General features: G+C 44.6%; 1 protein-coding gene across 2 annotated transcripts in view; it reads right to left on the bottom strand.

The window, feature by feature from the left end:
* The window catches only part of GALAK (galacturonic acid kinase), a 475,159-nt gene that overhangs the window by 370,290 nt on the left and 78,799 nt on the right, over positions 1 to 26,070 (bottom strand). For both annotated transcript variants that reach the window (XM_089419802.1, XM_089419801.1), the window contains exon 5: positions 17,168 to 17,285. In XM_089419802.1, the coding sequence (XP_089275928.1) occupies positions 17,168 to 17,285 (118 nt within the window). The remainder of the gene's footprint in view (positions 1 to 17,167; positions 17,286 to 26,070) is intronic.

The raw sequence follows: 26,070 nt of genomic DNA, 5'->3' as shown, positions 1-26,070 counted from the left end.
AGTTGATGGTGAGGACCAGCTAAATGCAGTCTCCGAGGAGTGGGAGACATTTGTCCAGAGCATTCTCGGCAGGGCAGATCTTCCAGATTGGGAAGAATTGTGGCGGCTCTTCGTCAAGAAGAGATCAGATGACTGAGCAAGACGGGAAGTAGCAACAAAGGAATCTGCATCAAGAAGGAAGAGGAAGAGGATGCAGCTCTAGCATCTGCGAGAAAGCAGAAGAAGAGGAAGAAAAAGGACCTCTCCAAGGTCAAATGCTTCAACTATGGGGAAGTGGGTCATTATGCGAACCAGTGTTCGAGGAAGAAGAACAAGGGAGAGGCGTCTGACTCCAAGGCAATGCTAGCGAAGGCGGAAAAGGAGGTAGAGGAGGATGACGATTGTGCCATGAGTGCTCATGTACCTCTAGAGAAGAGGTGGGGAGACATCGAGCTGTAGTCAGGAGGACTACAAGCGATGAGGGGCAGGATCCTTGAGGTACCCAAACTCTTGGATCAGATCCTTGCTATGGGAGCCCCGAAGTGAGAAGTAGCAGGACTGGCAGATGTCGGTAGAAACGGATGTAGATGAAGTAGCAGAGAGTGCTACAGTGCAGTAGTCCTGGGCAGCGTAGAGCTAGCAGGCTGCAACAGTGCGAGAGGCACAGAGGAGGTTGCAACAGTGCAGGATGGCACAAAGAGGTTTGCAGCAGTGCGAGATGCAAGGAGTTGTTGCAGTAGCGCAGAGGTAGTAGAGGGAGCACTTGATAGCGGCAGAGAGAGATTCAGCATCGAGAGTGTTTCTAGCCTGATAGGCATGTCAGTAGTTGGGTGGATAGTTACTTCTCAATAACTGAGTTGCAATGCAGTAGCAGTTGGTAGTAGCACGATGCAGCATGATGAGAGGGGGTTGCAGTGCAGATGCAGTGTTAGGAGAAAAGACCAGCAGCGGCACGGATGCAGAGAGAGCTGCTGTACAGATGCAGCAGTGGCAGTGACAGGGCCATGGGTAGTAGTACAGGATGCAACAGTGCAGAGGATCTTGGGCGGGGAGGCCTAGCATCAGCACAGGTACCGATGCCGTATAATCAGGGTGATGCTCAGTGTGGAGTATTACTAGAGCATAGTCCTCGCTAAGAGGGAGTGTTGATTTGGGGTAGCATCGGATGTGCTCTAGCCAAGAAAATTGGTGGAGAGGCTAAAGCACATGAGATCTCCAAGATCCAGAAATGGTTTGGGCAGATTCTACCCGGTTTAGGAGATATTAAAATAAATAATATTTTTAATGGAGTTCCTAAGTCTGAACTTAGGAAAAATAAAATATTAATGGGTATTAATATAAAACCGGGTTAGAAGGTTCCAAATGACATGGATCAAGCCAAATCTAATCTTAGCTGTTGATTAAAGATGTAATCTCGGTCGTTGAAGGACCAACAAGAAAAGTATAAGAGGAGGATTGAGGGTCAGTTGGAGGATACACCAGAGTAATCAGTGATTCGATTTACAGAGCAGGGTTTGCTAAGTAAAGTTGAATCAGTGATCAGTTTGCAGTGAGGGGCAGTGAGCACTGGATAGAGAGGTAGAGATAGTGCCGAGAGACCAGCGCAAAGGCAGAGAGGCAGTCGCAGAAGCCAGAGCAGGCCACGCAGAGCCCAGCAGAAACAGCGCAGAGCTAGAAGTGCCTGTGTCATCCATGCAAAGGGCAGCAAGAGTGACGCAGAAGGCCGTAAAGGCTGCACAGTGCCTCAGAGGGCTGACGCAAAGGGGTTTGACGCTGACGCGGAGGCCAGGAGGGCTGACGCAGTGCCTCAGTGGTGCTAGAGAGGGTTTCGTGGGGCAAATTTTCTGAATATCTGCTTCCGAATAGAGAGGTATTACTACCGGTTATTTTTCTCTATCGGTGAGCTAGTTTGGCACCCAGTTGTACTCAAGGATAGACTGCTTAATAAAATAAACCCTCAGAATTGTTGCACCGGTTTTCCAGCATTGGGTTTTTCCGGGGACGAGTTGTCCAAAAATAATTGTCACTTGTGTGTTTGCTATTTCTTTCAGTTGTTGATCTGTAGATGGTTGAGACTGTATTGTGTTTATTTCGATGTTTATATGTTTAAATAACTTGTTTCTAATTAACAAGTAGGAGAAATAAACCAGAAGAATACCGACAAAATTTCTAACAGATAGAGTTAGAAATTTCAACACTATCTCTCTCTCTGCTGAATTATTGAAGAATATAAGAGGAATTGATCAACGGTTTCCCCGCATTGGGGTTTGTCCCTGGCTAGTGCCACATCTTGTGTCTTTTGTCTTGGCTTGTCTTCTACTATTTACATTTATGTTCTATCTGCATTTTACTATCATGTTAATGTGATTGCTATTCTGGAAATTGATATTGCACTAATAAGTAAATTTGAAGTAAATTTCTCTTAAGCATAGAACATACCATAATTTAACAGTTTTCCTGTATTGGGTTTTTCCGGGGACTATTGTGTCCAAAAATAAGTGTGTCCTATGTATCTTGTTCTTTCCCCTGTATTCTGTTTCATGAGATCAAATATTTAATTAGTGTAGGCTACAAAAGTAATTTGCTTTAGTATTCAGAAGAATAACTTGATGAATAATTTAAAAATGAGGTAGGTGAAGTAGATTCAGATTTGTTGCAGTAGGGGTTCCTTTAGTGTACCATGTTAGTTTTTGGTGGTATCGGAAGTGCTCTAGCCTTGAAAATTGCTGGAGAGGCTAAGGCACATGAATTCTAAAGAACCCAGAAACCGTTTGGTGAAATTCCACCCGGACTGTATTTTATTAAAATAATTAATATTTTTAATGGAGTTCCTAAGTCTAAACTTAGGGAAATTAAAATATTAATGGGTATTAATCAAAATATGCGTGAAAAAGATCTAGAAGGCGGATCTAGTCATGTTTTAATCTTAGTCGTTGATTAGAGACTTAATCTCGGTCATTGAAGACTCAACATGAAAAGTATAGAATGCAGGCTTGGGGTTCATTTGGAAACACACACAGAGAGATTGAGGAAATCGATTTTCTGAGGTGAGAAGTTCTCAAGAGAAAAATCGATTGGGGAGATCTTGCAGCTAAGGAGCATTGAGAATCCGGGAGAAGGACTTTCCGAAGAATACTGACAGAGAGGCGAAGAGACCTTGCAGTGGCAACGCAGCAGCCGGGAGAGCTGAAGCTAGGCCAGTCTGGGCCCACGCAGGCTTGACGCAAAGCTAGAAAAGCCTACGTAGAGGAGAAAAGTTGCCTGTCAGATAGAAGCCGGAATTGTCAAGAACAGTTGAAACTGTTGGGAACTGCCGAAACAGTTGGGATAGCTAACGCAGAGGGCAGAAGAGGTGACGCAGAGCCTAAAAGGCTGACGCAGGGCAACGCAGGGCCAACGTAGAAGTAGTCGGGGTTAGCCAGTCTTGTGTCGGATCAGCCGGAATTCTGACAAGTGAAGTGAGGTAAAACTCACTCAGATTTTCTATCAGTATTTTCTCTATAAAGGATTGCTAGTTAAGCATCCTAGATTTCTATTCAGATATTTCTCGTGCATAAAAATAAACCCTTAGATTCGCTGCACCGATTTTCTCGGATTGGGTTTTTTTTCCGGGGACTATTGTGTCCAAAAATAAGTGTCCTATGTGTCTTTTTCTTTGCTCTGTTTTCTGTTTGATGAGATCAAATATTTAATTAGTGTAGGGTGCAGAAGTAATTTGCTTCAGTAATCAGAGGAATAACTTGATGAATGTACTTTAAAAAAATCAAGTAGGTGAAGTAGATTCAGATTTGCTACAGTAGGGGTTCCTTCAGTGTAGGAATTTTCACATGGTATTAGGGCATTGATTTTGAAATAGGGAGAGCAGATCCAGTGCCGAGCAGTGAAGCCGGAAGCTGCACTTGGCAGCAATTCAAATCCCCTTGAAGGGATTGCACAGTCCTTGACGGGAAGCAGATTCGAGGAAATCTCTTTCTGAGTGAGACGACATAGAGGTACGATTTCCCGATCGTGAGGTTGCAGAGGCAGAGGGAGTGACGCAGAGCCTCAACGCAATACTTTAAGGGCGCAATTTGTGCCGAGCAAAAATCTGCTGGAAAAAAACGAAGACGCGTAGAAGGGGAATTTTCTCCTAAGAGAACTTTCCGCCGGAAAGTTCAAATTTCTCACTTGCTAAGCAGTTGAACAGTGCTAAGCAGTGACTAGAGGATTCAGTTAGATAGTTGGGTGAGATGGCATTACATAGGCTTAGAGATTAGGACAGGTTGGACGGATCCTCCAACTATGTCATATGGAAGACCAGAATCTTAGTTGTTCTGGAGGAATATGATCTCGAGGCCTACGTCAAAAGTGTTGTAGTTGTTCCTGCTGACAACGATCAAAAGAAGAAGTACAAGGCCGAGCAGGGGTTGGCAAAGAGGCTCATTCTCAATGGAGTTCGAGATCATGTGGTCTCACACTTGCAGGGCAAGGATACAACCCAGGAGATGTGGGAAGCCTTGTCTTCTCTGTATGAAGTCTCTTCCGAACAGCGGAAGATGTATTTAGAGCAGAAGTTGCACCGGACTTTGATTCAGAAAGGAGAAGGGGTGGACCTCTATCTTCAACATCTTCAGGACACTAGAGACTAGCTTGCTACAGTGGGGTCCACTCCTCAGTCAACAGCGATGGTGAGGATAGCTCTGAATGGAGTCTCGGATGAATGGCAAGTTTTTGTCCAAAGCATATTTGGCAAGGAAAAACTACCTTCATGGGAGGAGATGTGGGTGGCTCTTCAACAAGAGGAGTTAAGGAGGGACCCAATGAAGGTCAACCTCAATGGCAGCAATGGGAGTGGAACAAAGACGAAGGAGGAGGAGGAGAACGCAGCTCTAGCATCGAAGGGATAGTAGAAGCAGAAGCAGAAAAAGGACATTTTGAAGGTGAAATGTTTCAGATGTGGCGAGATGGGTCACTTTGCATCTCAGTGTCCGTTGAAGCAAAAGGATAAGGATGAGAAGCATGATCCAAAGGCTGCTCCAGCAAAAATTGACGAAGATGAGTTTGCCATTAGTGCCGACGCATCTCCAGGAGGGAAATGGGGCGATAATGAGCTGTAGTCAGGAGGACTACATGTGGGCAAGATCCTTGAGGAGTCCACCTCTTGGATCAAATCCTTGCTACGAGAGCCCAAGATTTAGCAGTAGCGAGATGGACTTAGTGTCAGATGATGCAGTGGAGTGTTTGGACTCTGGAGGACAGATGCAATAGCTTGGGACCAAAGACTGAGCAGAGCAAGGTTGGTAGCAGTTCAGTTGGCACAATTCAGAAATCCGCAGCAGCGCAGAAGATACAGAGGGTCAGAGACTATTAGCAATCAGATTCCAACATTCATTGTATTATGCTAAACACAGTTAAGTTCAGCGAATTTTGGATGTTTTTCACTTGCTTCTCTCAGCCACTGAGTTGTAGTACGGACTCAGTATGGATGCAGTATAAGCAGTGGCAGTGCTAGCAACATAGCAGATGCAGCGTTTGAGAGGGAGCTGTAGTACAGATGCAGCAGTGGCAATGGCAGTGTCATGGGAAGCAGTACAGTGGTCGCAGCAGCACAGTGTTGGTGGCAACAACAATGTAGAGAGGACGATGCTTCAGAGAGAGAGCAGCATGCAGTTGGACATTGTTGCTAGAGCACTTTCCTCGCTAAGAGGGAGTGTTAGTTTTTGGTAGCATCGGCCGTGCTCTAGCCTTGAAAATTGGTGGAGAGGCTAAGGCACATGAGTTCTAAAGAACCCAGAAACCGTTTGGTGAAATTCCACCCAAATTGTGCTTTATTAAAATAATTAATATTTTTAATGGAGTTCCTAAGTCTAAACTTAGGGAAATTAAAATATTAATGGGTATTAATCAAAATATTGATGAGAATGATCTAAAAGGCAGATCAAGTCAAGTTTTAATCTTAGCCATTGATTAGAGACTTAATCTCGTTTGTTGAAGACTCAACAGGAAAATTATAAAATGAAGGCTTGGGGTCCATTTGGAAACACACACAGAGAGATTGAGGAAACCGATTTTCTGAGGTGAGAACTTCTCAGGAGGATAATCGATTGGGGAGATCTTGCAGCTGAGGGGTAGTGAGAATTTGAGAGAAGGACTTTCCGGAGAATACTGACAGAGAAGTGGAGAGAGCTTGCAGTGGCAACGCAGTAGCCAGGAGAGTTGACGTTGGGCCTGTCTAGGCCCACGCAGGCTTGACGCAGAGCCAGAAAGGCTTGTGCAAAGAAGAAAAGTTGTCTGTCACGCAGAAGTCGAAACTGCCAGAAACAGCTGGAACTGTCGGGAACTGCCGAGAACTGCCAGAACTGTCGGGAACTACCAGAACTGCCAGGATAGCGGACGCAGAGGGCAGAAGAGGTGACGTAGGGCTGACGTAGAGCCTGAAAGGCTGACACAAGGCCTACGCAGGGCCAGCGCAGAAGTAGTCGATGTTAGTCAGTCGTGTGCCAGATCAACCGGAATTCTAGCAGGTGAAGTGAGTTAAAACTCACTCAGATTTTCCGCGACTATTTTCTCTGTAAAGGATTGCTAGATGAGCATCCTAGATTTGTATTCAGATATTTCTCCTGCATAATAATAGACCCTCATAATTGTTGCACCGGTTTTCCCGCATTGGGTTTTTTCCAGGGACTATTGCGTCCAAAAATAAGTGTCCTATGTATCTTGTTCTTTGCTCTATTTTCTATTTCATGAGATCAAATATTTAATTAGTGTAGGCTGCAGAAGTAATTTGCTTCAGTGTTCAAAAGAATAACTTGATGAATGTAATTTAAAAAATCAAGTAGGTGAAGTAGATTCAAATTTGTTGCGGTACAGGTTCCTTCCGTGTAGGAATTTTCACGGCCTCTTTGCCTTACCCCTAGGTTGCTCAATATACACCTCCTTCTGAATTACTGTGTTGACAAAAGCAGTCTTCACATTCATCTAATGTATCCTCCACCCCATATCTGAAGCAATGGACATAACTGCTCTAATGGATGCATATCTGGCGACAAGCACAAATGTCTCCTCGTAATCCACTCCCTCATTCTGGAAAAACTATCTCGCCACGAGCCTCTCTTTACACTTCTCGATACTTCCATCAACTACATGTTTGATCCTATATATCCATCGAGAAGTGACCACAAACTTTCCCTCCTGTCTTGGCACTATGTCCCATACATCATTGCTCATGATGGAGCTATACTCTTCTATCATGCCATCCCTCCAAACCTGCTCATTTATAGCCTCCTAAAAAGTGGAGGGCTTAGACTCGCTGACACTGCTCGATAGTGCCAAATAGCTAGAAAATTTGGCCAATGGTCTACTCTGCCTGAAAGTGCTACTAGGAGCCTCCACATGCTCCTCAGCATCTCTCAAGGTCTGCTCGGCCCATCCTGACCTCTTGGTAGAGCTCAAAGGAATATCCAGCTCATCTTCCATATCTATTGATTGTGTCCCTGTTGTTGGTGTTGTTGGTCCTCATTCTTCCTTAGGAACCTCTCGCTCCCACTCCTCTACCACTGTTGGCTCTTTCTCATGAGATCTCCTAAGGGTCCTACCCTCAAGATCACTTTCCTCTATCCTAGAATGTAGACTCGATAGGCCTTTGAGACCTCATTGTAGCCCACAAATACGCCCCTTTCAAACAAGGGGTCCAACTTAGTCCTCTTCTCTATGGGAATACGGACATAAACTAGACAAACGAATATGCACAGATGGCTAACATTTCGTTTGACTCCTATAAACAACTCCTCAGGAGTCACACCCTCCAATATCATGTGAGGACACGTACACAGTTGTATCACAAGCCTTTGCCCACAAAAACAAAGGCAAATCCTGACCATGTAGGAGAAAAATTTTCTCCTATGTACACTACCCACAGGTGGTAGGTAACAGGTCCAACAGCCACTTCCTCTCCCGTGAAGTTGACTTCAAGTCCTTTGTCTTCTATGGCCGAAACTAAAAGGAGATTTTTTTTCCAATCCCAGTACGTATAACACCTCGTTCACCTCCATGATACCACCTGAGTCATCTGAAACTCAATACTCCAAGTGCCTTCTACTACATACTTGACCTTATCACCAAGCTCCACATGTACATCCCTAGGCCCCCTGGTCATGTTCGTGAATATGTCTCAATATCCCGTCATATGACGAGATGCACCATTGTCCATGAACCAAACACCTCTTGTGACGGTTCCAGAAAGGCAAGACATGATTTAAGGCCAAAGCATTTCAACATGGGGAAGGACTTGCACTGAAATACCTAATAATATTATGAGGCTCAACAACAAAATAATAAGATATAATAAAATAAGTCATAAAACTTAATGGAGGAGTGGAAGATGGAGCACCTGCATCTGCCTAGAACCTACATAGAGGCGGCTTAGGGTTTTCCTCCTAAGTCTCCCCACACATCGTCTACCCCGGTTACACTCCCTTACCTACACACCGACGTCTCTGACTTCCCTCCGTAGTCTCTCTGGGGCTTACCTGCATCACTGACTGACCTGGCAGCTGGCGCGAATATCACTCGGATTGTCGATTAATGGAGGCATGGAGATGGATCAGGTGGACTATTCGGAAGATCCCTTTGCATCGGTCCCCATCTGGACGACCACACCCTCCCCCCCCCCCCCCCGATATCGGATGTGTCTTTGTCCTCGCTTCCTGCTTCCCATGACGGTTTCCCCTTGGCAGTTTGTTTGCCATTGCTTTCAGATCCCGATCCCTCATGTCCGGTCGATCATTTGCCCAATGTCTCCCTCCCTTGGCCGGATTCTGTTACCCCTCCTCCCTCTCTGGCTACCCTACACTTCCTGGCCTCCTGCATAGACCCTTCTCCCCCTTATTACCCGCCAGGCTATTCTATTCCTCCCCCTGTCGGCATTTCGACCTACCCCTCTTCCTCTGTGCCATAATCAAACCCTTCATTTATACCCTCTAGACCTTGCTCCACCCAACCGAATACCCTTGTTTCTGGCTCACCCTCTTCGGGTTATTTTGAAGGGACTCCGACTTGCCCAAAGGAAGGAGATATTGATCAGAGGGCGGAAGAGCAAGATCCTCCACTAGAACCCTCCTTGGGTGCACGGAACGGCAAGCAAGCAAAGCAGGGATCTAAGTGTGTCAAGGCAAAGAACCAGGACGTATCTCTCCACTTTGGGGAAGGTATACAAATGGGGGAAGTTGTAGATACTGCGGTCCGGGTCCTGGTTGGGCGTGTTCGGGGAGCGCACCTACTCAACAATTAGACTACAACAGTGGATCTCGGAGATATGGGGGCACATATTATCTGAACTTCCGACTGTTACCACCCTAGCTTGAGGTTGGTTTGCTTTACGCTTCCAGAGGGTTGATTACACATCATGGGTACTCTCCAAGTATTGGAAAATCGAGCTCACTCCAGTCCTCCTCAAGAGATGGAGCCCTATGTTTGATTCGAAGCGGGACCAATTGGGATCTGGACCCCTTTGGGTAAGACTTCTCGGTCTGCCCTTGCATTTTTGGTCTGATGACATCTTCCAACGCATGGGAAACGCTCTAGGCACCTATCTGGACCATGATAAATCTTATATTTCATCTGATAACATGTCCCTGGCTAGGATACGGGTTCATCTGGACACACAGGAAGGTTTAAAGGAACAGATCACTCTCTATTGGAAGCATTTCACTCGCATCTTGATCCTGGACTATGAAGGGGTACCTTTCGATGCTGACGCTGCCACAAAGTCGGTCATCTTTACAAGTAATGTCCCCTGATAAAGAATACCACTGCAAAGGATCATCAGACTGTGGATTAGGAGATCGCCCCAGATGCTCATGTTCGTCCCGCTCCTTCGGATACTGCACTAGCGACTACTAAAAAGGCTCGTGAGAAGAAGCACGGCACATCTCAAATTCGGCCTCCCTCGCCACCTCTCACCAGGGCTTAGGCGGCAACTACTGCTGCACTTTCTTCGGGTAATTCCAACCTCTGTTCCTTTGTCAATTCCCTTACATCATCTGCATCTGTGGTTTTCTCCTCTGCATCTCATTGTAGCTCTACCGAGGGAAAGGAGCGAAGCTGCAGATAAGATTCTCAGGGTCTAATCTGACCGGAAATACCCTCACCCATCATTTGTATCTTCTCCCCCCCTCCTTGACTTGCCCCTTGAATCAACCCTCCCCTATCTTTTCCTGTACCCCTCCCTCCTTCCCAGAGCACAACCTGTCGGTTACTCCCTCAGAGGCTTCGAACTCCTCTATCCGCTCCCATTCCTACAACCTCCGATCCTTAAACGCCCTCTGATACAGGATTCTTGTGGCATTGGAATTATCTCCCCTCCCCTGCCTCCTAAACCCCCTCGGGGTCGTCCCTCAATTTCAAAAGCTATCTTACAAGCTGGTATAGATGTGGTCGTTGGTCGTCAACTAGCCATTAATCGGGTTTTTAGAGCACAGAACACCCTGGGGTCTTCCCCCCAATGAAGTGGCTCTCTTTTAATTGCCGAGGGTTAGCTAGTCCCGTAAAAAAACTAGCCCTTCGCAAACTCTTGGATACCGAGAGAGTATATGTCATTTTTTTACAAGAGATACTTAGGCTTATTGATCACATTATTCCAGCCCTTGAATCACTGATTCCCGGATGGCAATTTCATGCTTTGGATGTGCGTGGGAGATCTGGAGGCATCGCCTTAGGGTTCAATCGTAGAATGGTCAAATTATCCAATATCTGGGGTGGGTTTGGATACATCGGAGCAGACATTTATTCATCTGAGCTTTGTTTAGATATTCGACTGATTAATGTATATAGCCCATGCCACAATCGGGTCACCTTCTGGGAACATCTCCTCAGATCAGGCCCCCTTCAAGCAGATAATATCATTTTGGGTGGTGATCTTAATTTTTCTATTGGACATGTTGAATCATGGGGACACAATGCCCAGATTGACTCCCTATCTAACATTTTCGAATCCCTCTTTTAGGAGCATGGGTTAATTGATATTCCCATGGCTCAACTTCAGCCGACCTGGAGGAACAGAAGGATAAGGGATGCTATGCTGGCTCGCAGATTGGATCGCTTCCTTATCAAGGAGAGACTATTAAGGAATTGTCGTAATTACAAACAGTGGGTTGGATCAGGGGGTTTGTTAGATCACTTCTGCATATATCTTGAAATCAGTGGCCACGAACATAAGCCCAAAGCACCTTTCAAATTTAATGCAACATGCTTGAAGGATCTTGAGTACCTCTGTCTTGTATCTGACTATTTGAAGTTTAATTCTCCCAGTTCGGGCCAAACCATATCGGAGGGGTTCTCACATAATCTCATCAGCCTCAAGCGTATTTCCATGAAATGGGCCCATAACAAACGATTGCATGATGATGACTCCCTTCGAACAATTGAGTCTGAGATTGCGAGCTTAGAGGATGAGCATGGAAGAGGCTATCTGTCTAAAGATCTTAAGTCACATCTCACTTCTCTAGTAGCTAATCAGGACAAAATCTTGAAGGACAGGGAAGAATCATGGAGACTCTGAAGCAGAGCAATTTGGCTAAAAGAGGGGGATGATAATACTAAATTCTATCATAAATTTGCCAATGGCCATCGTGCTATCAATACTATTTAGCAGATGACAAATGATTAGGGACAGCAGGTACAATATTTTCAACAACTGGCCTCCCTCGGCTCATCACACACGGAACCTATATAGGGCTCCTCGCAATGCATCTTTGGCCTAAGTCATAAGAGTGGTTGGTTTATTTCCCTGCTATGTGGAATAGGAGGATGCCGAGGACCTGCTTAAGCTTGTCTCGATGGGGGAACTAGAGAGCACACTTAAATGGTTTGAGAAGGAAAAGAGCCCCGGACCAGATGAATGGCCTGTTGAGTTCTATATTGCTTTTTTGACATACTTGGGGGGGGATCTTCTAAGCATTATTAAGGAACGTCGTACTTCGGGTCGCATGTATGAAGCCTTCAACTCCACCTTTATTGCTCTCATACCGAAGACAGACTGTCCTGAATCCTTCAATGATTTTCAACCAATCTCTCTCTGCAACTGTATTTACAAAATAATGGCCAAAATCATTGCCAATCGACTCTGACCCATCCTCTCAGCACATATCTTACCTGATCAATTTGCATTCCTTAACAACCGCCAGATTCATGATGATATTGGTACAGCACAAGAGGTTCTCCACTCCATCAAGACGAAGAGATTGAAAGGTATGATTCTTAAGGTTGATCTTTCTAATGCTTTTGATCGTGCAAGTTGGCTATATCTTAAAATGTTATTAACACATTTGGGATTCCCACTGGAATTCATCAATTGGATAATGTGTTGTATCACAAAGGTATCTTTCAGTGTACTTATTAATGGCTCTGCATCTCCATTCTTTCATGCGGAAAGGGGACTCAAATAAGGATGTCCTCTCTCCCCTCTACTATTTCTGCTTATTATGGAAGGTCTTAGTAGACTTATCTCTGAAGAATGTCGTTTGGGGCGCATACAGGGCATCAAGATCACTAACCATTTCACATTAACACACTTATTATTTATAGACGGTGTCCTACTTTTTCTTAATGGGAGTATTGTGGATCTGATAGATATATACTCCGATATCATGCTATTCAGCACTGCTACTGGCATGGAGACCAATGACAGTAAATCTACCATTACAAAATCTGGTTGCTCTCCACATGAGATTCAATTCGCACTTCACAGATTCCCCTTTACTTCACGATCTTTGGATGATGGCCTCAAGTACCTGGGGTTTCGTCTTAAGCCTTTGCATTATAAAATTGCAGATTGGATATGGTTGGTGGCTAAGATTGAACGCAGACTCAATATCTGGCACCATAAATACCTCTCGAGGGTCGATCGCCTTATTCTCATCAAATATGTTTTGGAAGCAACTCCTATTTACTGGATTTCCTTGGCTTGGATCCCAAAGGGTATTCTTATGATAATACAAAAGCTATGTTGCGTATTTCCATGGAAGGGAAGATAGGATGGACGAATATATGCTTGGGTCCCTCCCTAAGAAATGGGGAGGGTGGGGATTAAAAAGCCTGACTCATTTCTCCACCGCCCTAGCAGCGAAATTGGGGTGGCAAATTCTTACTGCGCATAGTCTATGGATAGAGGTTGTACTTCATAAATATATTTACCCCTTTGCATTCTGGATTGGATAAGATTACCCTCTTGGAACAGGACAGGCATCTCGGTTATTTGGAAAGCAGTTCTTAATTCTATATTATATATACGTGATGGTCTAACCTGGAGGATTAGATATGGTTCCTTTGTACGAGCAGGATTGGACTCCTGGACAAGAAGTGGCAATGCGTACAGTCTACCACAGGAATTGATCACATTCTTATCCAACACGGGTATCTCACATCTTGATCAAATTGCAGACCCTGGGAACTCCAATCTATTCTCCCAAGCTTGGAAATCAGACATCCAACTGGGCATTCCGAACATATGGCATCAAGATTGGCTTAACTATGTTAATGCACTCACTGAATCTCATGTCAGGATCATTGAAGGGGATGATGAATTGATATGGGCAAAAGAAAAGCACGGCAAATATACCCCCAAGGATGGATACACTGTCATATTTTCTCCTTATCGACTACCAGTACTTGAGAGGTACTATGGAAGATGAAAGCGCCGCCCCCCCCCGCCCCCTCCCCCCATTCTAGGCTATTCATGTGGACTGTTCTTTGGAACCAAGCTCCCACTGGGGATAACCTCATGAAACATTCCTTTAATGGTCCTTCATGGTGCTGCTTATGCCATCAAGACTCTGAAACCATTGATCATCTTTTTCTACACTGTCCCGTTACATTGGAATTCTGGTGATTGATAGTCTCTTCTCTTCCCCTGCCCACCCGTTGGCAAGGCAATACCATTCAAGAGGCTTGGTATTCTTGGTGGTCATTGGTTAGGCCACTAAAGGCTCGAAATATTCCTATCCTTGTCTGCTGGGCCATTTGGCTTACTTGGGGGGGGTGCCATGTTATATCTATCTGACACTCACTTTTTCAAAATTCAGATGGGGTTGGGCAATGGGACAAACAATTTTGCTGAACTAATCACCCTCAGAAATCTTCTACAATTTGCATTAGAAAAACAATGTAGACATCTGCAAATATATGAGGATTCCAAGATCATTATTAATTGGTTCAACAATATATCTGTCATGCTTTTTCTCTGAGGCATATATTGGATGATGCACTTCGTTTAAGGGCCCAATTTGATTCCATTGTTTGTCACCATATCTACAGGGAACACAATCAAGTTTCCGACCAGCTTTCCAAGGAGGCTGCAGTCAGGCCTAGGGGTTCATGGCTAATTCTGGAGTAGTTGGACGGGGAACACTACCAGTACTACCACAGCAATATATGGACATCAGAGCATAGGGGCCTGAAGGGCCTGTTTTTTTGTATATTTTTGCTTTCCATCCTGTATATATCCTAACTGAACACTATGCTGTTATATATATTTAGATATGTAAATATGCTATCACTATCAGTGATCCCCATGGGGGTTTTTTATACTCAGCATTTCTGAAGGGCGAGTCGCCCCAACTTATAGCATATGCTTCTATAAGCATCTACAACATGTAATTTTCTAATCTTAATGAAAATTACGATTTTTCCTTGAGGGAAAAAAAAGTCATAGAACTTACTATTTAAATATAGTAAAAACAATATTTTAATTAAATACAATGAGTCAGCTTATGAATGAAATAATACAACTTATTACATGACTCACCCTTTGACTTGTATATGAAAAACTCACCTGCACAGTACATTCATCTAATCAAATACCGATCATTTATCACAAGCTACAACATATGAAAGTTCATTTTCTTCATAGGTCCATAAAAGGAAAGGCCACACTTTTTTTTTCAAGCTAGTTAGTTGCAATAAGTGCAATCTAACCCTGCATTTATTTTATGAAGGTGACTCTTTTGATATAAGGTGGCCTATCTGAAATGTAGAAATTTCACAAATTGACATTTCTTTTGCAAATCCAGAAATTTCACCTCTTTAGAGGCTCCATGGATTTAATCCCTGTGAATTAACAGCCTTGGTACTGAAGTGAAATATAAATTTCAGCAGCAAACAGTGACCAATATTTCACTTCCACATCAACCCCAATATGCTAGCAATCCAAGAGAGAAGATACCAAGTATATGCCAACAAGTTTCACCCCTTTAGGGCAGTCTTTTGATACATAAACCAGATCTGAAATCACTACAATTAATGAAGATTTACAGCAGTAAATCTGTCCTATTATCTTTGACATAAATGTTAAATCCTAGCCCCGAGGATTAGCTCAATTGGTCGAGTTTCCATTACTAAAGCACCTTGCTAATGGGAAGTCATAGGGTCAATTCTCCTCGACGCCGTCGGGGTTAGGCTCTGCTAATAAGCCGGTGGGATGTGATCCCTTCGGGTGGTTCTGCCCAGATATTTCCTCGGGAAAAAAAATATAAATGTTAAATCCCTTAACAATTTCAGCCTTAACTTATGTCAAATCATTCAGGCATATAACTGCTGGAAATTGCCAAGCCATAAAGGCAATGATCAATGAATATCAAATCTACCCAGAGACAATTTTGGACAGCTGAAAACTCCATATATAGATAAGAGATGAAGCTTAAGTATATTCTCTCAACTTATTACAAGCCAATACAACCCTCCAAGCTGTCCAAACTAAGGAAAACCAAGAAAAAACCTAGTTTCATGAAAGATAATCCAACAGGTGAGAATCACCACTAACAAGTCCCGCTTGGCATCATGCAAATCACCTCCTCTTCCATTCCACAACAAATACAACTTGGGGTTCATAATTAAACCCTAACTCCAATGACTCCTTGGGGATAAAACCCTAACTTTAGACTTCAAGAATGCTCCATCAAACCCTACCACCTTATGACAAAGGGAGATAAAGCACAAAAAAGATCAAACAAGAAAAGGGGAGAGAGAGAGAGTAGTGCTCCTCTTATATCTCTAAATCAAGTAAGTGTAAAGAAGAATAAAAGATAAGAGAGGTCTACAATGACAAATGGACCTAATCCAAGCAACCTACAAGACACAAGTAGATCCACATGTAAAGAGCTCTACTCCAAGAGACATATGACAAGCTCTAAGGTGATGATGATTAACACGCAAAGATCCAAGGCATGTCCGCTACTCCCCAAGGTCCAATAGTCCTCCTCGAAGGCTCCAAAGTTCCAATGCATCTACAAGGTCATGTGTCTCCTTAGGGACCACCACACCTACATGTCCACTACCAACCTAAGCATCGTCAAGTCAAGTGTAAGCCTCCATGCAAGAAACCAAACCAACCCATGCTATTTAGAACTTAATTTTCTCCTCCAAATGACTCAAAACTCCTCCTCTCAAGTGAAAGATGTCCTCCAAGCAAGCAACCTCCCTCCATGTGCTGATTACATGAAGAAGTCACAAAGCTCCATAATTCCCCAACACTCCAAGGGACAATGTCATATAAGCATTCATACAATGCCTAGCAACTTATGAGCAAATCCACTCCAATGTGCAAGTCCATCACAGAACACCAAGCATCAACCATGCACCACACATGTCATGAAGCACCCCCAAATAGGGTGTAAACAATCTCTAAGTACTTGTGAAAGATAAAATGAAACAGTTGTACTTTTCCCTGTAAATTTCATATATTTGCCTTAGGAAATTCATTTCTTTGCAATAAATTGTGCATTCATTGTTGCCTATCAATGTGCATATTATAGTCATAATAAATGTATGGCATGATTGTTACTTGGTTTATGGCACCATTGTATCATATAACAATCATCAATGATTTAACATGGTAATCTTTTAATGGGCATTAAATGGTATTCCTATTTATACATTGAATTTTTTTGAGAGGTTGTAACACTAAGCCTTACAAAACTTAATACAGAAACCATTTATTGGTCAATAACATCTCTTTACCATGTTCAAAGAATGTTGTTTGGACTACTGACCTAGAATTTTATGCTTGTGACTCATTTAGAATTCATCCTTTTCAAATGGAAAAAAAAGATTGCCAACACTATTAAAATCAAATTTTGACAAAACATATACTTTTGCTCAAAGCAAATTTCCATGTCAAACATGAAATAAATAATTAGAAACATAAATTATGGATTACCTGATATAAATGTTTACCCGCCCTTTTTAGAGCAAATGCAGCGCCTCTTGCATAGCGCCCCCATCCACATTCTTCATCTACACCAATTTGATCTCCTTTGCGTAGATCATTGTCAATTCTGCAGGGTTGGAATGGCAAGTTCCAAACATTTTTGTGACATAAAAAGAAGTCAAGTAAAAGTGCATGGTCCAATAACAAGAGAACTAAAGAATAGCATGATAAAAAGACCAACTCATATAACAAACAAAATCATTAATCCTCTCAAATCCAAAATATTCTAAAGAATAATAAGCATGTTAGCTCCATATATAAGTTCGTGAATTTCCAACCATCTAGATCATTAAAAATGTGTCTACCGTGAGAATCGTAATTGCCATAATTCAATGTTAAATAAGGGATCATTACATATATGAATAAAAAAAATCCACAAGTGACAGTGTCCAACATTGGTGAGTTTATCGAGACATTACTTTTCTAAGCCAGGATTTCTTGTTAGGTGATTCTCATGATAAAAAGACTAACTCATATAAACAAACAAAATCATTAATCCTCTCAAACCCAAAATATTCTAAAGAATAATAAATATATTAGCTCCATATATAAGTTAGTGAATTTCCAACCATCTAGTGTAATATTCCTAATTAGCCATGGCTAATTGGAATATTCGATTTTGTTCAATTTTTGCCGTCTATAGTTATTTATAAATAAAAAAGTGAGGAAGGGGGACATAACTCACTTTTAGAATAAAAAGTCACTTCCTAGTAGCACAACGTTGTGACTTAAAGGGGAGCCAAGGGGGGCCAAAGGGGGACGCAGAGATGGAGCCCACGCAGACACATGGAGGCACTGTGCAGGAGGGTAGAAACACGTGGCAAGAGGAGAATCACGCAAGAGGAGGTGAGCCTTGGGATTGAGAGAGGCAAAGGCTATAAAAGAGAGAGGAGCCCCCTCATTTTGATCATTCCGGTTATGAGCATTTGTGATAGTCAGTTCGACTTAGAGCACGCTGGCTGTTTAGCTAGTCTGCAGCACTGTTTAGTGCATTGAGTGTCTCCGTTCGGAGATCTCACCCTTAGCCCTGGGGGACTTCGAGTGCGTGCTCGGGCAAGGTATTTCCATTGGCATTCCAGCAGTAGTTTCTTCAGTATTTCAGCAGTAGTTTCATTAGCGTTTTGGAGGACTGCGCAGCACTGAGAGGAGGACGCAGTTCTTTCTAGCAGGAGTCTAGGTTGAGGGTTTGCAGGGGGATTTGTGCTGAGAGGTAGAGCAAGGGTTCAGCTCTTGCATATTAGAGAGTTTTGGTAGGGGTTTCAGGGAGTTTTCTAGAGGGTTTCATTCGGTGGCAGCGCAGAGCATTGAGGGACTGCGCAGAACCCCAAGGGGGTGATTTTTGGGGGTCGGCCATTTCAGGAAAGCTTTCTGGGCTTTTCTAGGTTTCTTGAGTAGAGTCTGATTCCAGAGTTTCAGCCTTTTCTGAGGAGGGGAGCAGCCCCAAATCCTCATTTGATTTCTAGCAGCAGCAGCAGCACGACAATTTTCCAGCAGCTTGGATGCAGTTCAGAGAGGGGCCATTCCTTTGCTATTCTTAGTGTATTTCTTCACTTGCCTGGTGCAAGTCGAGGTGCCATCTTCCCGATCACCTCCTGTACTCATTCTATTCCTCAGTATAATAAAATGGCTCAGCATTCTCTCTGCATTTCTTGAGTATATGCTTATGGTTATATTGTTATATGTTGCATCATTGTTATTTGTATCTCTTTGAGCATTCTCGGCTATTATACCACTAGTGTGTTTCTCGTATACTCTTAGACAGAGTCTGGAAAGGGCCAGGTAGCCTCTGGATCTCGTCCTCTTTTCAGAGGCGACATATCTAGTAAACGCCCTCCCAGTCCATCTCTGGTTGGAGTTTTGCTTGTGTTTGAGGAATATTCCTGGTAAGGGATATTACAGTGGTATCACAGCATAGATCTAGCTCAAACTGTGGAGCTAGCAATCTATGACACCGGGGGAAAAACCCTACATCTATTACAGAGGTCGGAGATACAGGGACACTGGGTGTAGGTTAGAGAACACTTACGGAGAGGGAGACTGTGTTCCGGTGGTGGACGCAGGACAGGAGGAGCCTGTGGTGGATGCAGGACAGAGGGAGCCTGTGGTGGACGTTGAGCAGGAGGATCCGATGGCAGATGATGACGGGAAGAGATTTGTGGATATACTCCTCAAATCCGTGCAGGATCTGTCGAGGCCAGTGTTGCAGGAATCGCCCCCCCCCCCCCGGATCCAAAGGCAGAATCGCGGATCGGAGCGAATTGATCCGGAATCCCCAGTGGAAGCGCGGATCCGTTTTTGAGGTGGCGCGATTCCGGGTTAAAAAAACGATTCCTGCCATTTGAGGTTGCGGCCCCCCGGAATCGCGCATCCCTGGACGCAACCTTGACGCAACCTGGACGCAACCTTGACGCAACCTGGACGCAACCCACCAATATGACATCATTCTCATATAGGATTCCTAATACCATATAACTTGAGCATTGTAGCCTGAATATACGGTCTTACTGCTCTGAATACAATGTCAACTCAATGAATATACATTGAAAAAGGGCGGGTTGCGTGGCGCAACCGGAAGCGCAATCATCTACTGAACTGATGGATGCACTTCTATATATTCATATACTGTACCATCATACATAGGGATGCCATACATATTTGTGAGATTGATACACACACACACACATAAATATATACAACTGTTGAAGTTGAGGTCATGCATATACTGTTGTAATTAGAACATAGCAATACCATACTCAAGCTATTTGAGCAGTGATATCCATACATAATGCTAAGTGCATATAAGAATGAAGAAGTCTCTGCTTATAGGTTTATACCCATCATTGCCAATATTGGGAAGCCATACCAATATTGATCTATATGAGAAACGATAACATATATATGACTGAAGCAAGTGACATGTCCATATTGAATTGATGTCATGAACAAATGTCATAATGCAAAGAATCATACTGAAGCATATGCCAATGATCATATGACACTATTGGTAAATCATACCAGGAGCAAGAGCATAGCCATATAACGAACGTCCAATTATTCCAGAGGTGCAGTATCAAATTATCAATACACTGTGAGAGTAGATCTGAGAGACTTCCTTGTAAAGTCTGCAATTCTTGCTAATGTAGTTTGTTGCCCTTACCTTGCTTCAAATCACTGTGATCTTATGTCCAACTATGCTTCCACCTATGCTGATCTACTAGGTATTCAATGTACTGCTGGTGGGGCTTAAGGTTCCTCCTCAAGCCTCCTACAATTCACGGTTTTGCTACAGCAAGGTCTAGGTCTTCATATACATGAAAATATACTTGGTTATAACTGCACTGATCCTCAGGATGACTGTGGCCTGGGTAGAGGACCTTAACTAGGCCTTCACCCCCTCAAAACAGACCCCCCAAGCTGCTGTAGAAACAACCCTTCTTTGTGGCCTAGAGAAGAATGAGAATCTCCTTCGATGACAAGGAACCACCCCCCTTTACCTGTGCTGTTGCTTGAGATGACTGCAGCTAGGGCAGTAGGTCCCTTCTAGGCCTCTTGGCGCTCTCAAATCCTCCTCCTCATACAGCTGTAGCAGCACCTTCCTGCAGCCTTGTAAACAGAGACAAACCCTCCACAAAATAGCACAGAAAAAGCATCAATACTTCTTGACTTGTGGCCTGATCTAGCAAGTGAGATGCTGCCCTAAATAGTCTTGAATTAGCTCTCCAAGCCTCCTTGCTGGCTGCTTCCATTAAATGCTGAAGGAGGACTTTGCAATCATGGTTTGCATTTTCAAATTTGATTTGTGGCCTTCATGAGCAATTGAGCCCAGCTCTGACATATTCCCAAACTTGAATTCTAACAGTCCCTTGCTTGATAGAAACTTGATAACTTTCCTTGTGATTGCATTCCTTCTCTTGCTTGAGCTTGTCCTATGAAATTTTATAGGCATCAAGCAGTATCAAATTGATACTGATGTATGTTTGTAATAGCTAGAATATAGATGATTGTTGTACATACTAGTAACTACAATGGAATCATGGATGCCATATCTATCTTGATTTATGCAAAAATATGCATGTTTTCATGTCTTCTACAATTAATTTGGTATTTGGGATGTTTTTTTTGAGTATAAATGCAAAAAAATATAAAAATATATATATATATAGCAGACGCTTCCGCGGACGCTTCGCTTCCTAGATTTTTGGAAAATGACGCTTCCGCGCTTCCGCTTCGCTCCCGCTTCGTGCAACGATGGGGCAAAGATTCACGGCAGTAGAGGCCAGACAGCGTGAGAGCCCACAGGTTTTTCAAGTTGGTGAGGGATCGGGTGCATCCCACCATTTGCCAGAGCAGCGTGATACTGCGCAGCAGGTGGCCTCACATGCCCCTACACGCTCTACCATGCCCACTTTCCTAGGAGCAGACACGGGGGCCATAGCCCGGCAGGAGGCAAAGCCCGGACATATGGGCGATTATTTTGCAGAGTACCAGGCCTATGGGCAGGAGTTCAGGGAAGCCCTCTCATTCAAAGATTTTGTTCAGCTCCAGCGGGATAGTAGACCCCGCGACCATCACAGAGGGTACCGGCATTACCATGATAGGGACACCCACTGTGCAGCGAGTAGATTCCACTTGCCTACGTTTGATGGTTCATCAAACAGTTCGGCAAAGTCTTGGGTGGAGAAGCTGGACATTTATTTCCAGCTTAACTAGATGTCGGAGATAGAGGCCATCAAGGTGGCAACGTTGCATTTGGATGGGGAGGCCCAGGATTGGTGGTTTCATGGGATGGTTACACTAGGGCACTCCACAGTGACAACATATGCCGAGTTTACCAGGAGACTGATGGAGCGATTTGATCGGAGGGATCCAGAGCAGCATTTTGTTGAGCTGACGAGGCTCAAACAGACAGGGAGCCCAGAAACCTACATTGCAAATTTCTCGAGGGTCTCTGTGATGGTGCCAGACCTATCCACAGCACGGAGGGTCTACATGTATGTTGAGGGGTTAGCAGAGCCACTTCGGGGTTTAGTCCGATCCACTAGACCAGCCACACTCCAGGATGCTATCACCAAGACCCGGGACTTACAGGATGTCTTACCCAGGACCCAGACACCTTACCCCCAGAGACAGACTTTTTAGTCTAAGGGGAAGGATGTGAGGATTCCAACTCCAAAGGGGAATCCAGGACGAGTACAAATTGATGACGATGTCGGGAGGGTGCTGAAGAAGAAGCGGTTGTGCTTCACATGTCAGGAGCCGTGGGCACTGGGACATAGATGTGCTGTTGGTAAAGCACATTTTATTGAGGTCTTCTCCAAGAGCAGTGGAGAAGAGGATGACGAGGATAATGTGGAGGCAGGAGATAGCCATGTTGTACAGGGTCCTTTGCCACCTCCACTGCCAACAGCAGGTGGTGCATCTTTTGCACCCACCGGAGGGGCCCTTGCAGCATTGCGAGGAGTTCCCAAGTATCTGACGCTACGCATACAAGGGACAGTACGTGGCCAGCAAGTATCAGTTCTGGTTGACAATGGGGCAACCCACAACTTCATCGATGCACAAATGGTTGAGCAGAGAGGTATACGGACAGAGAGCTTCGATGGGTTTTCAGTCTTGGTCCCAGGAGATCAGACCATGACGTGTGCTCGTTATGTTCCAGAGCTTTCAGTGACGATGGGCACCTAAACATTGACTGACCACTTTTTCATGGTCGATATTCTGGACATCAACATGATACTAGGTGTTCAGTGGCTTATCACTCTAGGGAAGGTCACGACAGATTGGAAGACCCTAAAGATGGAGTGGGTTGATGAGAAGATAGGGAGGCATGAGAAAATACGGGGACAGCACACATATCCGCCTCAGACTGTTTCGGCTCATCGGATGGAGGCAGTGTTCCGAAAGGGAGACATAGAGTGGGCAGTGGAGCTGCGTGCATCAGAGGCAGGGACTACAGGGCAAATGGTACATCCAGAGATACAGTCTATCCTTGATCAGTATGCCATAGTGTTTGGGGAGATTCCACAAGGACAGCCACCGGATCGAGGGTTTGAGCACACCATCGAGCTTGAGCAGGGCATACAGACCGTGATTACCACCCCCCTATAGGCACCCCAAGGCCTATCGGGATCAGATTGAGTGGGCTATCCAGGAGTTGCTGGCTCTTGGGCATATCCGACCGAGCACGAGTCCTTTTGCTTCTTCTGTGGTGTTGGTGAAGAAGAAGGACGGTACATTGAGGATGTGCATTGACTATAGGGCCCTGAACAAGAAGACCCTGAAGAACAGGTACCCCTTACCCAGGATCGATGAGTTGATGGACGAGTTGAGAGGGGCACGTTTCTTCTCAAAGATCGATTTGAGATCATGGTACCATCAGATTCGCGTGAGGGAGCAGGACATTCCCAAGACTTCCTTCAGGTGTCACTATGGGCACTTTGAGTTCTTGGTGATGCCTTTTGGGCTAACCAACGCCCCAGCTACATTTCAGTCCTGCATGAATCACATCTTCCGTAGTCACTTGAGGAAGTTTGTTTTGGTATTCTTCGATGATATTCTCATTTACATCAAGACTTGGGAGGAGCATCTCCAGCACATTGAGACAGTATTGCGTATCTTACAGGAGCAGCAGTTCTATGCCAAACTCTCCAAGTGTGAGTTTAGGTTGACGGAGATGTTGTATCTGGGACACATCATAGGGGTGGACGGAGTGAGGGTCCACGAGGAGAAGATCAGGGCCATCAGAGAATGGTCGGAGCCGAGAAACGTGACGGAACTTCGAGGATTCATTGGCATTTGTACTTACTACCGGAAGTTCATCAAAGGTTTCTCACAGCTTGTTGCACCCCTAACAGATTTGAAGAGGAAGGGGGCATTCAGTTGGTCGGATACAGCGCAGTGATCCTTTGACAGGCTCAAGGAGGTTATGAGCAGCTGCCCAGTGCTTGCGTTGCCAGATTTTACGCAGCCATTTGTTTTGGAGTGTGATGCGTCGAGAGAAGGGATCGGCACAGTATTGATGCAGGGAGGTCACCCTATAGCCTTTGAGAGCCGGAAGCTTCTTTCGCACGAGAAGTTGTATTCCATATATGACAAGGAGATGCTGGCCAGCATGCATGCATTGGCTAAGTACCGGCAGTATTTGGTGGGTAACAGGTTCAGGGTGAGGACTGATCACAACAGCCTCAAGTTCTTTTTGGAGCAGAAGCAGCTACAGGAGAGGCAGTAGAAGTGGATCAGTAAGATCCAAGCATATGACTTTGACATTGAGCATGTCAAGGGTAAGAACAACGTGGTAGCAGATTCCCTTTCACGTAGACCAACCACGTTGTCTCTTATGAGCTTGGATACAAATTGGAGGGCTCGACTCTTAGTAGAGTACTCCAAGGACAGGTTTGCATGTGAGGTTCTAGATGGGCAGGTAGCAGATGACAGGTACAAGGTGGTCGATGAGATCATCTATTACAGGGACCGGATCTTCTTGACTGATGGGTCTCAGCTCAAGAAGAAGATACTCCAGGCATCACATGATTCACCTTTGGCAAGACATCAGGGGTTTACCAAAACCTACAGGGCCATTAGAGAGAGGTTCTCATGGAAGGGCCTCAAGGAGGACGTACTCCAACACATCCGGGAGTGTGATGTTTGCCAGAGGAACAAGGGAGAGATGAGCCATCCCGCAGGTTTATTGCAGCCTCTCCCCATTCCGGAAGGGAAATGGGAGAGTATTTCGATGGAATTCATCATAGGGTTGTCCATGGTACAGGGCAAGGATTGTATCTTTGTTGTCGTTGATCGACTGACGAAGTACGCACATTTTTTTGCCATATCCGCACACTATACAGCAGCACAGGTGGCCGAGCTGTTCTTCAGGGAGATCTTCAGGCTACATGGTCTTCCTAAGACCATCGTCAGTGATAGGGACAATCGTTTCATGGGCGGGTTTTGGCAGGAGCTTTTCCGATTGGTGGGGATGGAGTTGACACCAAGTACCAGTTATCACCCACAGACGGATGGGCAGACAGAGATAGTTAACAAGTGGCTGGAGGGCTACTTGCGTAACTATGTCATTGGGCGGCAGCGAGCATGGCTGAAGTGGCTGCATCTGGGGGAGTACTGCTACAATACTTCACATCACATGTCCATTGGTATGTCACCATTCTATGCCTTATATGGGTATCATCATTTATCTTTTGTTGATGTGATGTTTAGTGATAGCAGGGCTCCTAGAGCAAAGATTTGGATCCAAGAGAGTCAGGATTTCCTCCGAGCTCTCAAGGATAACATGGCTACAGCGCAGAACCAGCAGAAGCTGTATGCCGAAAGGGGTTGGGTGGAGAGATAGTTCGAGGTAGGAGACATGGTCTACCTACAATTACAGCCACACCGACAGTCGTCACTGAAGCAGAAGGGGGCTGAGAAGCTCAAGCCCCGCTTTTATGGGCCATACAGGGTGATACGCAGGATTGGATAGGTTGCATATGAGTTGGAGCTGCCCCAAAGCAACAAGATTCATAACATTTTCCATGTATCATGCCTGAAGAAGGCATTGGGGCAGCAGGTGACAGTGACAGATGAGCTACCACCGGCATTTGGTATTGCAGCCGGAGGCTATCATTGATACCAGGGAGAGGCAGCTGCGGAGCAGGACGGTCCGGGAATTCTTGGTGAGGTGGAAGAATTTTCCGGATGAGGATGCCACTTGGGAGAGTGAGAAGATCTTACAGCATCCATCACTTCAGTTGCTTGAGGACAAGCAACATTTTGCCAGGGGAGACTGTAGTATTCCTAATTAGCCATGGCTAATTGGAATTTTCGATTTTGTTCAATTTTTGCCTCCTATAGTTATTTAT

Source organism: Pinus tabuliformis, chromosome 4_1, assembly GCF_031772625.1.
Source record: "Pinus tabuliformis cultivar Carrire ecotype Pingquan chromosome 4_1, CPIR1, whole genome shotgun sequence".
NCBI lineage: Eukaryota > Viridiplantae > Streptophyta > Pinopsida > Pinales > Pinaceae > Pinus > Pinus tabuliformis.
The sequence above is the reverse complement of the archived record's forward strand: the minus strand, read 5'-3'. Positions and strand labels throughout refer to the sequence as shown.